We start from the raw sequence: 16485 nt of genomic DNA on the forward strand, positions 1-16485 counted from the left end.
TACTGTCTTCCCACCTTTGCCTCTCAGACTGCAGAATGAACAATACCAATCTGTATCAATACAGTTAGAATAAAGGAACAGCAGAATTTTAAAAAAGAACGTGATCACAATCAACATTTAGAATTACTCTTAAGCCGCATAAAACAATGTTGGGCAAAGTGCAGTTAACCAAGCCTGCCCTAGACATAACTGAATAGCCCGCAGGTGGGAGCCCTCAGGGCAGTATGCTGGTTCTCTTTCCATGCAGAGGAGAGCACTGCGTGATAGATTTTGCTAATGAAACCAGGTCCTGCCTCTGTTACTGTTTGTCATGGTCAGAACATCCATACACAGCCAGGAACCACCTGTTTACCCGTGTCATTCAAGTCAAGCCAAAATAAATAACTGCATTTTTTCCATTTCTTAGTTCTGATGTGTTAATTCTATCTGACCTTCAAATTGCCTGCAAGCATTTCCAGCTATTTTTCCTGATTTCAGAGGTCAGCTACCTTGCATAATAAGGATTTTACGCTTTTAAACTGAATTTCAACATTTGCCTTAAAACCAACACCTTCGTGTTTTTGGAAGGATGTCTTTCTCATACAGCAGGCGTAAACATTCATCCACAAAGAGGGCTTTTTATTTCCTGTGTAAACTATCAAGAGAACAATCAATCTCCAGACAGATTGTAACTGGGCTGACAGTTTGTAAATAGGCGAATATTTTTACAGTAAACGCAACTCAAGTTCATGCAGCACCATTTCCACGTTAAGATTAGCACTTAAGTGCTACAGCAGTTCCTTTCTTTGACTAACATAAATGGACTAATATTTATCCAGCAAACGTAACTCCTGTGAGTATGGCATCATCTCCACTTTCAGATTAGCACCCGAGGGCTCAAGTAGCTACTTTCTGGAAGTGACAATCTAAGAACTTGTGGTTCTACATTCACAATAAGAGACACTTCCTGGAATGCAGCACAGGATTAGCTTTGTTTGTTGGCTTTGTATGGAAGCCATCCTCGCTTTCCGAGCCGCTGCTGCTGCCCGCTCTGCAGCTCCTCAGCGTGATCGCCTCCCAGCTAAACCTCTGCAGCAGCCCCCCGGCTTTCTCCCCGCCGTCAGCTTGCCCCTGTCACAGAAAGAGGAGGCAGCCGCTTCGTCCCCTCTCCACAGCTTTTCCTGATGGCTTTATGGGCTTAACAGCCTCTGTCCTCCCACCTGGAAAAGGTGGGAAACTTAAGGATTCCTGGCGCCAGCTGCGGATCCCGGCAAGCAGGACCAAGCAAACGGCCCCTCGCCGCTGCACTCGCCTTCCTTCCCAGACGCTCAGGGCTGCCCGTGCAGCCCCGGCGCCGCAGCCGGGACGCGGGACCCGCCCCGCAGACCCAGCCCCGGCACCGCCCGCCCGGGGCAGCCGGGACCCCGGGACCCGCCCCGCAGACCCAGCCCCGCCCGCCGGGACAGCCGCGGGCGCGCGGGACACGCGGCAGCGGAAGCGGCCGGCGCCCCTCCCCGGCACGCGGCTCTGCGCAGGCGCGTGGCTGGGCTCCTCCCCCCGCCCCCGCGCGCCCGCGGCTCCTCCCTGCGCCACCTGGGGGCGGGCGCGCGCACGGCGCGGGTCCCCGGCGGCTCCATCCGCCTCCAGGCGCGCGGGGACGGCGCGTCCTCCTCCTCCTCCTCCTCCTCCTCCTCCTCCTCCTCCTCCTCCTCCTCCCGCTGTCCCCGCGGCCATGGAGCTGCCCGAGAGCCAGTGCAAGAAAGTCAAGCTGAGCAACAGGGTGCCGAGCTGGGTGAGCGGGCGGGGAGCCTGTGGGCAGGCGGGCGGGCGGGCGTGCGGGACGGAGGGAAGGCAGGAAGGAGCGGCCGGGCTCCGCGGTGATGTGGCAGCGGGCGGCAGCGGGAGCCGGGCCGGGGGCGCCCTGCCCCGCGCCCTGCCCCGCGCCCTGCCCCCGGCCCGCCGCGAGCCGAGGCCGTTAACGGAGCGGCCGCGCGGGCTTCCTGAGGGAGCGTCGCCATGGAGCCCGGGGCGGCTGCGCCCCGCCGCGCTGGGCCGGCTGCCCGCGGCGGCGCCGGGGCCGGGGGCCGGGGCCGGGGCCGGGCCCGGGGCCGGCAGCCTCTCCGCAGGGAACCGGGCGTCTGCGGGTTTCATCCGTGCCTCTTCTGCTGTCAGCCCTCAGCTTCCAGCGTTCTGGAAGGAAGGTTTAGGAATGCGATGTACAATGTGGCCATTCATGAACCTGGGTTGGCCAAAGACTGAGGCTCTTTGTATGTGGGTGTTATGTGGAAAACTGTCGAGACAGGGCTAAAAAAAATCTAACCAAAGGCTTCATTCTTGTTCATCAAGAGGGGGGAAGATCGGTTTACAGCGAAGACCAAAATGTAGCTGTTTAGAAGATACATTGCAGTCCTTTAAGAACATTTGGTACTTTTGATGATGCAAGACAAGTGGAAAAAAAAAAAAAAAAGTATTATTTCTTTCAAACAAGGCTGAGCTGAAGCAGATGAGAGATAAGATCCTGATAATTTGATATGAAAGTAACTGTAAAACAGCCTTCAATGTTTTGCTGTGAGTAGTACAGGCCACAACTTTCTTATTGAAGTCACATACCTGTTCAAGAGGAAGAAGAATGACCACGAGCCACCAATGTGCCCTTGTAGCCAAGAAGGCCAATGGCATCCTGGGGTGTATTACAAAGGGTGTGGTAGTCTTGACCTGCTGGTCAAGAGAGGTTCTCCTCCCCCTCTATTGTGCTCTGGTGAGGCCGCATCTGGAATATTGTGTCCAGTTCTGGGCCCCTCAGTTCAAGAAGGACAGGGAACTGCTTGAAAGAGTCCAGCACAGACCCACAAAGGTGATGAAGGGAGTGGAACATCTCCCTTGTGAGGAAAGGCTGAGGGAGCTGGGCCTCTTTAGCTTGGAGGAGTCTGAGGGGCGACCTCATCAATTTTTACAAATATGTTAAGGGCGAATGTCAGGAGGATGGAGCCAGGCTTTTTTCAGTGATGTCCAGTGATAGGACAAGGGGCAGTGGGTGCAAACTGGAGCATAGGAGGTTCCATGTGAATATCAGGAAGAACTCCTTTCCTGTGAGAGTGACAGAGCACTGGAACAGGCTGCCCAGAGAGGTTGTGGAATCTCCTTCTCTGGAGACATTCAAAACCCGCCTGGACACGTTCCTGTGTGATGTGCTCTGGGTGATCCTGCTGTGGCAGGGGGGTTGGACTAGATCATCTTTTAAGGTCCCTTCCAACCCCTAAGATTCTGTGATTCTGTGAAAGGAGTCTTACGGTTGTCTGAAAAAGGGGAAGTTGGTATTGTACTAAAAGGCATTCAGTAGTTGTTGTGCCTATCCAAGCCTATTCCCCTGTACACAAGTTCAAACTTGTTTCATAAGAGAGTAATTGGTAAGTTGCATTCTTTCAGCTTCTGGGAGGAAAAGACAGAATCGGATGTTATGAAGATAGTGATTATGTCTGGGAGGGAGTAACAAAGTGTATTCAGCAGCTACTTTGTGTCATTTAACTTGTCAGAAGCAAATCCAAGATGGATTTTTCCAAACCAAAGAAGTAATATGTTTAAAAAAATGTTACCTGACATTAACTGTTTGGTGAATTAGGCTGAGGTTAGCAACCCCTGCTATGTTACATGGCAAGAAGTGGCAGTCTTCCCCTTTTCCTTTTTTCTTCGCAAGGCGTCTGCTGAAATGCTCTTTATAACCCAATAAACTTCATCATGAAAAAAATTGCTGCTGATTCACACGCTCCACAGATGACTATTCTGGCACTTCTTACTGTGTCTGTTCAGCTGAGAGCAAAGTCACCTCAGCCCCTAGGAGAGCTGGCAGAGCCTTGTCTTCCAAACTTTCTCTGGACATCCAGCACACTTCAAAACATACCTCTGCTTGTGGAAATCCCCTTGCCAAGCCAACCTCTGAGCACAGCAAACTCCATGTTGTGGAGCAGCACACAACATAGCCACAAATGCTCCCATTACATCAGCTTGATAGGAAGACTTGTGAAACACTTTCTTTCGTGTAGCTCAAATTCCTAACATGATTAAAGTGTTGCATCTAGCTTAGTTGTAAGTCCTAATGAGAGCTCGCTCCAATTCTTGTTTCTGAAAGCACAATCAGCAGAGGCATTTTGTGCTCAGTTGTCCATTGCATCTGATGCCAGCCAATGGCTCCACTCCAGCACTCATGAGTGAGCTGTCTCTGCTTTTGGTCATGCTGGTACTGCAGCAGGTGAAAAATGAAGATACACTCCTTATACAGTTATCACTGAGTTGCTTTTATCCACAGTACTGTCGAAGATTCTGGCTGCCTTCTGCTGCTGTTGTGATTTTTGAAACTGTCCCAGCTTTAGAACACCTGGCAAAGATGAGCTAATCTGTGGCAGGAGATCATGCATTTGTCAGATAGGGTGATGCTACATACCAAGGTATTCAGATGCCTTACTGTGTCAGTATCACTGTGGTAAACTGGGTTGTGCAAGGCAACTGGGAAGACAGAAGTAAGAATATTTGTTCTAAGTGGGAGAAAATGCAATGCTGTAGGCTATGGCAGAATAGATACATTTATTCATTTCTCCTTTCAACTACCTGCAAAGCTAAAAGGTTACCTTGATGCCAAAAAAAGTCAGCTGTGGAGTCATCCTTCCTTGCTGTCTTATCATTGCCTACTCTTCAGTGCACATCTGTAAAGGCTTGCTACTTTAATATTGCAGTTTTTCTATCTTCTGTACAAAGATAGGAGCCTATTATGGCACTTCAGATTTCATGTGAGAAACAAAATATCATAGTGGGAGAGAAGGAAGGAAAGATATGTCAGTCTTCTGGCTGACGTTACTGTTACAATGAAACAGTGGACTGAAGCATTATTCTTATTTAACATGGTGAGTAGGAGGGAAAATATGAAAATGCAGTATTTGTATAAGTAGTGCAGAAGCACTTAATGTGTAATGGGCTGGAAGAAATATTTTTGTGGGCAAGTCAGAGAGAAAATTTCCAGTGGTTGTAAAAAAAGCAGATAAATTGACCTATGAGATTAATGCCCTTTTTTTCATTAGCACAGAAAAATCTAGTGTGTCCTTTCAGTAGTGACTATTATAGTGAATGTAATTAGGCTAAGAAGTTTAAAATAGCTTTTTTTTAAAGAGTACTTGCTCATCATACTGAGTTTTCTGTCACTAATTTTCCTATGTTTTATTTAATATGGATCTCCAAGGTGAGTGATGCTGATATAGTGTAAAAGGAAATGTCTGTTCTTTATTTCTGCTATAATTTTGGATGGCTGTTTGATTTCATCAGTTGATACTCATCCTCATCAAATGTTATGTACAGGAATTTGACAACTGGATAAATAATTTAAGAGCACAACCAATGTGAACCGCTGATTTCTACTTCCGAGTATTTTTCTGTGCTGCACCAGTATTTGTAGTAAGTGTGTATGTCAGGGGAAGAAATAAAAAAAACCCTGTGTTCAGTGTTCAGATGTTGTTGCTCAATGGCAGTAGTGAATCATCTAGTAGCAAAGTGGACATGATTAGGAAACATACCTAGTGTTTTTTGCAGCAAGAGAGAATAGCTTCCTAAATTAACTCTTTAGAGCACCTCTATAAAAAGCTATTTTCTACTGGAAAATCAGGAGGATTTTGCTACTACTTTGCCGGGTGTAGTACTGAGCTGTCTTGTTTGTGTGCATGTGCACATGAGCAAAAGGTGGGCCTGCTGGGGACGCGTGTGTTTTTGAATGCATGAGTTTTTTGGGCACTTTAACCTTTAGTCTTAGATGCCTGCTTCGGGAGTGCAGATGGATTATTGTCCCACGGCTGAGCTTGCTGGCTGCTCTGTTGCACTTCTGTGCCTCATACTGTAGCAACCTGTTGGCCCTCTTGTTGCTCCAATATGTCATCTCTGAAAATTTGTTACTTGATACTTTTTTGTTACTTTTTAAAAGTTGTGTCTTTTTCATCATCTTGCTGGCTTCCTCAGCCTTTCATCTGTTTTGTGAGCCTAGTGCAATATCCTAAAAAAAAAACCGCAACAAAACTGATGTAACTTTGTGAATACAGACTAGAAGAAGTCTCCTTGGGTGAGACGTTTGACTTCAAAAGTATTTGAGGCTGATAATACACTTGTTGCCAGGAGTTAAAAGCAAAGCCTGTGTATTTTTGTTTTAATGTAAAAGTGCTTACTGAGTGGTGTGGGAGCTGTGCTTTGAGACTATAACTTGTTTATCCAGTGCCTGGTACAATAAAGTACAACTGGAATTAATGAGAGAGACTGTTGCTACTAGTGTATTAGCTTGAATTGTGGTGTATTTTCCTTGTGCACAGTATATCTTTCTTTTAATTGAAGACAAGTAGTAAACATCATCCCCATAACACAGGGTTTCTTTTATACACCAAAAAATGCAAAATTACCTGATCTCTAAGTATGCCACTATAATTTCTCTACATGACTGGTTAACAAGTTCTTGGTTTCCACTTAAACTGGCAGCACTTCTGTTTTTCACTAAACATTCTCAGAGGGTGGGGGCTTTTGTAAGTAGTGGGTCCTTCCAGCCTAAGGGAGTGTATGTTAGTATGTTAATGAGGTAAGTTCACAGTAAGTTTAATTAGTCATTGTTTTCTATTATCTGTTTTACTTCCTCAAGGCTACAGTGGTTAGCATATTTCATTCAACTCTTCTTCACACCAAGAAAAGCTTAGTAAACACCATCTTCCATCTGGTCGTGCTGACCTGTTTTTTTTCAACATCAATGCTGAGTCTTGTTATCTAAAGTTTCAATCTTCTATTAATAAATTTAATATAATTAGATACCATTAAAGCTTAAGGGAATACTTGATCTTCTGATCTTCCTGTGGGTTCCCTCTCCTTAGATTGTGAAATGTGACAGTGGTATCACCTTACTTTAAGATGTTAATACAGCAGCTTATTATGATGACTAAATTGTTTTAAGAAAGTCTCTAGCTAGTTTTGTTTGATTAAAAGTTTATTACAAAAATCCCATCTTTAAAAGTAAGTTCTTTAATAAGTTGCTTAGAAATCGTACTTTCTTTAAACACTCAGAATATATGATAACTGTCTCAATTCTGGAGACTGAAGATATAGGTAAAGGCAGGGTGGATTGGAGTTGTGTTGCTGAACAGAAAGTTGGAGTAGAGGTGCATAGTTTGCAGTAACAAAGGCCTCTTGAGTTTAACATGGGCCAATATTTTCCTGTTTTATGACAGAAACTGTTAGCTCAGAGAGAGAGAGGGAGAATACACTTGATCTTACATTTAAATGACTTCTGTATAAGTCTGGCAGCTCTAGCCCTGCATCTCTGTTTTTATGGTTGATTTTTTTAAACAAGTAATATTTGAAAGTAGTAGACTTACCTGGTAATCACAAGTTACACAGAAGGAGCACAAGGGATGTAGTTTGCTATGGGTGGCTTTTCTAATTCCTTTGTGTTCTTTGATCTATGCTGCAGCTGATGGATTTGGTATTGTTTTTAGTTCCATTGGTCTCTCTCCAAGTTTTTCTTTGCCTGTGAATAAGTTTTAGTATGCTTTGCCAGTGCACCCTTTCAGAAGTTAAAGGCTTAATCAACTTCTTTTACAGGGAATGCAGAGGGCAACCAATGTTACCTACCAAGCTCATCATGTCAGCCGGAATAAGAGAGGCCAAGTGGTAGGAACAAGAAGTGGTTTTCGTGGATGCACCGTCTGGTTAACAGGTAGTCATGGATTTCTGAGGATCCTTTTAGTTACTCTTCTGAAAAGCTACTTAGCTGTAGCTAATTTTTTTCATACAAAGTTGAATGCTTGATACAATTTTATTCCTCTTTTTAGGTAGAATAGCAAGAAATTGCTCTGACACAGATAGTAACTTGGGAATGTGTTTTGTTCAGTGTTCTAGGAGCAATGTTTATTTGGCGCTGTCTGCTGCTTAATTCTGTTTGAGTTTCCGAGTGTATGTTGTTGGTTTTTTTTGTGTTTATTGTAACCAATTCTGTCTCTTTTTACTGCCCATTTTACCTATTAAGAAATTAAACCTAACTTTTTTCTTTTAGAGTCTGTATTTTTGAATCTTTTCTGTAAAGGTCTCTTCTCTTTGGAAAATTCTTGTCCCCTTGGGTTGAAAGAACATTCCAACATAAATGTATACCTTGGGACAGAAACTGCATGTTGAGGCAGTGCATACCTGGGAGTTACGTTTGAAATCAGAACCATATATTTTTTTCACTGAATTGTTTTGATTGTAAAAACTGGGGTAAGTAACTCCTGAAAGACAGCATTGTTTCATAACTGTGAGGGCATTTTTTTGTTCTGTCTTCCAAAGTTCCTGGAAGCTTTAATATATTTTCTTTGGAGCTTTTTTCAGTTAAAACTGAAACTAATAAGTAAATATAACAAAGTGTGTTATTTTATTAGTTTGTAAAGCATTTAGAGCAATGTTGTATTGCAAGGCAAAAGATATTCACAGAGTATTAGAGAAACTTGCTACAGTAAATAAAATTTGCTTCCGTCGCTGTTAATGAATGTGTGTGAAAGGTAAAGCAATAGTTGATAACAAATTGCTGAGAGCCATTCCAACCAGATTTGATCCAGTAGCTTGCTGTCACATATTTCTTTGGTAGAAGAATGGAGCTCTTTCACTCCCTGTTTCAGTGACGTAGCTCCAGCTTCTCTTTCAATACTCAGATGATCTGGTAGGCTGCCTTTCTGTTTTTCCTGGTAATTTATTAATATATTTTGAAAAAGTTCACGATAAAAATGTTTTCTCAGTTATCTACACAACAATGTTTTCCATTCATCATTCTTTTTAAACAAATGTAACGTTAATGCCCAATTTTCCTTTTTCAGGAGGAAGAAGGGTGGTGGTAGAATACAGAAAAAAAGGAAGGCTGTTAAGGAATTAAGAAGAATGTGCTGGGAAACATAGGCTATTTAGGATGTTTGAGCTCTAATGTTAGGGAGTTAAATGAACTGTAGGCATGGAAGTAAGTAATACTACCTATTCTAAAACTATGCAAACATAAATCTTCAAAACTCTGCTAAGTTTTAGAATAAAATCTGAAATGGTGGTATTATTCCCTTCAAGATTTTCTCACCTCATCAGCAGTCATGGGGTGGGAATGTATGGAAAGTTATTTCAGAGATCACATTTAATTTTTAAGCTAAGATTTATTTGATAGATAAATTCTAACGAATGTCTTGTGCTGTTGAGTCAGAGGGTCCTAGTAAAAAAACCCTTAGGATTGTATAAAAAATATGTAAAAGTACTACTTTCATGTGTAGAAAAACATGTAATTTTGAGAGTGTAAGTAATTCTTCAGACTTGTCAGCTCAAAAGCTATTTTTAAAATAAATTATTCTATAACCTTAACTTCTGCATTTCATTACACATTGGATACCAAGTTATGTGTGAAAAGCAGAGGCTTTTGAGTGAATAGCAAGCGAGATGTGGGGACAAAAATTGCAAGTCAAAGACCGCATGAATGAGAAGTAAATGATGAAGTTGCTTAAATCTTAATTTGGATTACCATGCTTATTTTCTAGCATGGGGGTGTACTTAATTGCTGCCAAAAGATGACTGTTCTGTTTCCAGCCTTGCTTTCCTTTTCTTGCCATGCAGAATTTGGAGTGCTTGCCCAGCCCAAACTTGAGCTAATTCAGCCTGCCAAATCATCAGTGAACTTAACACAGCCTCCCACCACATACAGATAAGGGCAAGGAAACAAGAAAAAAGATTAGCAAGTTGAGTTGGCTAATGGGCACCAGAGGTGGTGGAATAATGGAGGAAGGATGGTGTGACTTCAGAGAGGGGAGGGCTTCCACTTTTGGAAGCTGGTGCTGGCCTACGTCATAACATTCAGCTTCATCATGTATAGCTGTTGCACTTTTCAAAGTAGACAAGTAAGCATTGACACAAAAACTTGAGTTGTCCAAGAAAACACAGATCATTTTTATATATTATGATAGATCATTATTCACAGTTGTGCAGTTTTTTGAGAATTTTGAGAATAAGCCAAACCATACTGAAATCTATGAGATCAATGCAGGGTCTTTTCTTGAGAGAGGTTAGTTTGAGTTCTTACGTAGGACTTCTCCTGGGATACACACATTCTTATTTTTTCAGTAGGCTGCTCTGCATCTTAAAGAAGGACTTTGAGGTGCTGGAGCGTGTCCAGAGAAGAGCAGCCAAGCTGGCGAAGGGTCTAGAGAACAAGTCCTGTGAGGAGAAGTTGAGGGAACTGGGATTGTTTAATTTGGAGGACGCTGAGGGGAGACCTCATTGATCTTTACAACTACCTGAAGGGAGGTTGTACTGAGATGGGTGTTGGCTTCTTCTCCCAAGTAAATAACAATAGGACTAGAGGAAATGGCCTGAAGTTGCATCAGGGGAGGTTTAGACTAGATATTAAGAATTTCTCTTCTGAAAGTGTGTCAGGCACTGGAACAAGCTGCCAGGGAGGAGGTTGAGTCACCATCCCTGGGCATATTCAAGAAACGTGTAGACCTCGATCTTTAGGACATGCTTTAGTGGGCATGGCATTTGGACTTGGTGATCTTTGATGTCTTTTCCAACCATGGTGATTCTATGATTCTGAATATTAAATTGAGTGAAGGAGGAACTAAGGCAATTACTCCTCTTCTTTAAATTACCCTAAACTATTGCAGATGTCAAGGTTTCCACTGAGCTTTGTGTTTTCTTAGAACATGCTTGTTAGTGTGATAATTTGCTGCAAAAGTTTTACAAGTAATACCAAACTGCCATTTAGTGTTGTTGGATTTTTTTTGTTGTTCTTTCTCTGAAAGGTAGAGTAAATCTTAACTAACAGAAGTAAAGATAAAAAAAATTTTCTTCACTCAGTAGTGCTGTTTTTTTAGACTACCATTACCCTTTTTTTTTCTTCTTCTTACTCAAAGGATTAATGCCATCTTATGAATATTTGAGTTTGAGTCCTGTTTAGGAATTCATTGCTCTTTATAGGATGAAATGTGCTCCAGGGAAACTACTGAAATCTAGTCTGGAAAATTATTTAAATAAATTTCCAACTTAAAGCAAACAGTACATTTATTTAATGCCAGCAAGACTTCTCAATTGTTTAAAGGTTTGTTGTGGAAGATTCAGAACTGGACAACACTTTAACATTCAAAGTGTCTGCTTTTTGCTAAGGCATGACTGCAGTGTGTGAGTCTTGAGTGAGTTTTGTTGTGTGTCTGATGTCTAATTCAGTGATGTTAGTCTGCAAGGAGTAAGAACAGAATGTGGTTTGCTCTGATCCCATTTCTGTTGTTGACTGAAATTCATTTCAGTGTGAGAGCTTCCTCTTCTGATGGAAAGTAACATCTTAAAGCTGTGTGAGGTTTCTCAGTTTATCTTGCTCAGGTAGTAACAACTGCCAGCAGTAGCACTAGGGAATGTGCACCATCCCTATAGGTAGCAATAGCTCTCAAGGCCATCCTCTTTTTTTCTGTTTCTAATTAACTTTGTGCCTTACTTTCCCTTTACCTATTGTCTGTGTAAAAGGCACTTAGCTTATGTTGCAGGCAAGCATCTCTGAAAGGCATTGTTGCTGATGTCTGTCATGCTAGTTTTTTTCATACTAGCAGTGATACATGTACTACAATTTGCTCTAATTAGTTTTGATCCTTCTAATATATAGATATTTATATTATTATTGAATATTCTAGGTCTGTCTGGTGCTGGGAAGACTACAGTGAGCATGGCACTGGAGGAATATTTAGTATGCCATGGCATTCCGTGCTACACATTGGATGGTGACAATATTCGACAAGGCCTTAATAAGAATTTGGGTTTCACACCAGAAGACAGAGAAGAAAATGTCCGTCGTATTGCTGAGGTTGCTAAACTGTTTGCAGATGCTGGTTTGGTGTGCATTACTAGTTTCATCTCTCCTTATGCTCAGGTAAATGTGAAAACCCTCTAGATAAAATGTAGGGAAAATACAAAATGTCACTCAGAATTTTAGTTATAAGAATCCCTTGCTGAACTTCACCAGAATCAATTGCTTGATTGTTTTTTTGACATTTGTGCTTTCTAGAGATGATCACTCAAATTTCAGAAACGTTCATCTTAATTATAAAACAAGTTTACATTAGTCCTATAACTGAAACTGTCCTTCAGTCTTCAAACTATAGTGTCTTGTTTGATCCATGTAGATGCCAGTATTTTATTACTACAAAAAATATGTATATACTTAACCTAAAGACTCAATTAAATTGTTTTTGAAAGCAATTTTTTCTTCAATAAATGAATAGTGTGAGCTGAATTTTACTAAGGGGCTTAAGGGAAAAGGTGTTTAATTGCCTTTAGCTCTTTTTCCTTAATTTCATGCTATGCATACAACATATCCATGTTAACCTTTTTTTGTGTATACATTATGTCTGTGTATGAGAACATGGATGGGAGGGAAAAAAATGATGTGTTAACACCAAGTATCTTGAAGAATGGTTCATGGGCTGTAGCTCAGACATTGCACAGCATGATAAGGTGTTATTTTCCCCATCCATGGCAGGGGGGTTGGAAGTACATGATCTTTAAGTTCCTTCCAACACAAACCATTCTGTGATTCTGTGATTCTAATTCGTTGGTTACAGGTCTTCTGATAATAATTTGGGGAACTCAAGATCCTGCAGTAAAACAGAAGACTTCATTTATGAGAAAAAATAATCACACTTAGTAAGATACAGTTTTAGTGGCTTTTGAAAGATTTTGTTCTCTAAGTGAAATTCACCAATTATATCAATGCTTGGCAAGCCATAGAAAGAAAATAATATTTGGAGCAAACAAGTCTTGTCATATTAATGAATGTAGAGAAATCTGGTGCTCTGGAGAGAAGGTGGTTATGTCAGGAGCAGGAGGTAATAATACCTCCTCTGACATTAGTGAGCTAGGCAGATGTAACTGTTGGGGATGTAACTCCTAATATAGGGGCAGGTACAGAAAAAAATGCAGTCTATGCTTGGATTTGTGTGGGTGGATTTTTGTTTGTTTCTTGTGGGTTTTTTGGTGTGTTTTTTTTTTAAATAAATAGGTTTAATGTAAAATATCTCAGATCTTCATGTCAGCTTTTACCATGTGATGAACCATGTGTATGGTAGCTGATGTAGCTTGCAGGGCATTGGTTGATCAAATCATGTTTCTTTTTTCAAACTTTGAAAACTTGTTTACATTTTACTATCAACTTCTTTAGAATGAGCTTCAAAACCAGAGAGTCGATACGTGGGTGTAATATTTTAGTTTTTTTTCTGTTTTCTTTCAGGATCGTAATAATGCCAGACGAATTCATGAAGGGGCAAGTTTGCCTTTTTTTGAAGTATTTGTGGATGCTCCATTGCATGTCTGCGAGCAGAGAGATGTTAAAGGACTCTATAAGAAAGCCAGGGCTGGAGAAATCAAAGGTGAACCTAGATGTAGTTACATCCTTTCTACATAAGTGAAACATTGGCATAATTTGACTCCAAGCGAGGGGATGTGCTCAAGTCTGAGTGTACCACCCCTGAAAACAGCATGGACTGGGGGACAGGACCGAGCAGAAAAATGTGATCGACTTCTAGCTCGTGCAGCTGACTAGTTGAATGCATAGGACAGCAAAAGGGCAAAGCTTTTTATTCTCACATGAAAAACTTGAGCAGATTACATGGTTTCTACTGCAGGCTCTTACAATTGAGAATTAGTCTATTTCCTTTGTGTGTCCATTGATTACTTAAAAAAGAGCCTGATTCTCTCTGAAGTCTATAATTGCATTCATAAGTGTTACTGACTTCTTCCAAAAGTAAAATGTGGCCATTATCTTTCTCTAAAGACCATTAAGAACATTTCTGAAGAGACTAACTTGTATTTTGAAAATAGGGTTCTGTGCTAGTGTCCATGAATATGGTTTCCTGTTCCCAGCCCCAGATCAAGGTTTAAGTGCAGCCTGCAATAAAAAAAGTTTAAATGTGATCACTCAAGTGATGAATTTCAAGCATTGTTTCAAATGCCTCTTTGCTTGGTGTTATATTAGTTTGCAGAGGTTGATGACAGCACATTTTACCTTTATTAAGAAGCAAAACAGTTTTTAAGTAATCTATTTCAGGGGCTGAATTTGCAGGTGCTCTAATGATAAACTCAAGTCATTATGGATCAAAAGTGATACAAAATTCAAGAAATTAAAGACATTCCACATGACTGGTTGCTTGATCCTTCTAGTACTACCAAATATTTAATGTGAAGACCAGGAATAAATAAGGCTGAACCAAGGTTTGCTCAGAATCAGAGCAAGATGGCTTGAGAAAGCATGACATAAAGTTCTGTACAGAATCCATATTTGTGCTGTAGAACTTCCTTCATATTCTGTCAATTTTAGAAACCCCAGAATGGAATTGTGTTACTTAAGAGATAGATGGGAGATATACAGTGCTTGAGTAAGTTACAGGTGCATCTGGCTGTATCTTATGACCTATCTGATACGTGAAGGATGAAAATTAAACGAACTTTTCCACAAGGAACGTCAGTAACTGTTAACTTTTCTCTGGCAATTTTAATGGGACACTTTCTTTGCTTTCTATTCTCACTTGTCAAGTCATCAGATACTTATAAGGAATATAGTTTTTGGAAACTATACTGACCTTTATCACATGGGTTACTGCAGCAATTTATCTTTTTCTTAGATGGGGAATTACGCTACTGATTTTGAGAGTATTTAAGTCTGAAGTGAAAAATCTGGAATTTTAATGTTTGCATTTGCAATTATAGAGGATGCCGATGTTCAATTGCTGCAGACCAGCTGATATTTCTGTGCAGATCGACTTGTAGTGCTGACATACTTTGCCTTTGGGCTTGCTTTTTCCTACTTGTTTCAGCATGGTTAGTCAGAATCTCTTCTGTTTCAAAGCAGATTGCTAGCTAAGTAAGCCAGTACAAGTGTCACTGGTAGCTTGTACAGTCTGTGACAATAGACACATCTCCTTTGCTTTAACAGTTATGCTAAGATGTGTATATTAGTTAAAACAATAAAATAGGTGTTGGAATTCCTTACTCTTCAGAGTACTGCTTGGTGGTATGACTGTACATTTGCATATATGCTGATCATTTGTCAACAGGCTTTGTGTTAAAAAAACCCTAATAACAGCTAATCACGAAGGACAGCTGATGAATTGCTAACTCTGGGTTGATGTGCACAGTTATTCTGCCAGTGCTCTGTTCTTTATTCACAGTATAAATCAAGTAAGTTCTTCAACAGAAGTGGGCTATGTATGTGGTACAGAATGCTGAAGTTTGATGCAGTCATGTAGTAGGATTAGCAGAGGGTTTGATAAAGAAGGAAGCTGTTACTTTCCTTAAGAAATCCTATAGTAAGGAAGCTAAAACTGTGCTCTTGCCAGGTGTGTTGGTTTATACCTAGAAAAGAAAACTGTCAGTGAACAATGTTAGTATGGAGTAATCTTATGGGAAAAACTCACTGAAGATTTTTGTCATGTATGTTCTGTAGGTTTTACTGGGATTGACTCCGAGTATGAAAAACCAGAAGCCCCAGAGCTTGTGCTGAAAACTGATTCCTGTGATGTGAATGATTGTATACAACAAGTTGTGGAACTTCTTCAAGAGAGGGTGAGCAGAAATGCAGATATATCTTAATAACTTTTTTCAAAGTATTTGTGCCTGCAGTCTGAATGTATATACTGGGAAAAGCAGAGACAGTTAAGAGTTAAAGGCTTATACATCTTTATATTTGAGCTTTTCAACTTGTCCTGTTGTGTGCTTCCTTTTTAAACCTAAACATTGCAGCAACATGGATCTCAGGGAAATAAGAATTCAACAAGTGGAAAATTATTTTATATTTGTTATAATAATTGATAACTGGAAGGGAGACAAGGCTGTCTCAGTTGTTACAGAACCAATGATGAATGTCAACTTTAAAATTGGTAGCTATCATATGTAAGAGTCTGAAAGTTCTTACTTTGTCTCTGTAGTGTACAAATTAACATATACTACAGATGTGAAGAGAAAGGGATGCACATACACAGTAATTGAGCTGGCTTAAATAGGAGCTGCTGCAGTTGTCTGGTTTCCCCTTTTTCCACTGTTTTTCTTTCACTGTTGAAAGTGGTCCTGCAGTTGTGTAATGACCAATTCAGGAAGCTGATCTTCTTGACATGGCTGAGTTGAGTTAATGGTTCATAGTTCCTGAAAAGGTATGTCTCTTTCCTTGTTCAAGCCTGTAATCTACATCATCCCTTTTGAAGCCTCTGGGCCTCTTGTTCTCTTAATAAGTGGATTCAGCTCATTACTCAACCTAAAAAAACCCCAAACAACAAATCCAGAAAAACCCCAACAAGCTACCCACAGAGGAAAAACCCAAACAAACAAAAAATCCAAATCCAAAACTCATTAAAAGTGAAGGCAGCCATGAGATGGCTTTATCCTCTTGAAACCATACCCCCAGAATTTGCTAATCTTCACGTAGAAGAAATGTGTCTCCTTACATTCTTATCTATAGCCAGT

General features: G+C 40.9%; 1 protein-coding gene across 1 annotated transcript in view; it reads left to right on the plus strand.

Moving 5' to 3' along the window:
- Nucleotides 1-1584: 1584 nt before the first annotated feature.
- Nucleotides 1585-16485, plus strand: part of PAPSS1 (3'-phosphoadenosine 5'-phosphosulfate synthase 1) — a 39494-nt gene continuing 24593 nt past the window's right edge. The window contains exons 1-5 of the mRNA XM_051618240.1: nt 1585-1771; nt 7591-7705; nt 11670-11905; nt 13262-13400; nt 15473-15591. Coding sequence (XP_051474200.1) covers nt 1712-1771; nt 7591-7705; nt 11670-11905; nt 13262-13400; nt 15473-15591 — 669 coding nt within the window. The 5' untranslated portion in view covers nt 1585-1711. The remainder of the gene's footprint in view (nt 1772-7590; nt 7706-11669; nt 11906-13261; nt 13401-15472; nt 15592-16485) is intronic.

Source organism: Apus apus, chromosome 4 (assembly GCF_020740795.1).
Source record: "Apus apus isolate bApuApu2 chromosome 4, bApuApu2.pri.cur, whole genome shotgun sequence".
NCBI classification, from domain to species: domain Eukaryota; kingdom Metazoa; phylum Chordata; class Aves; order Apodiformes; family Apodidae; genus Apus; species Apus apus.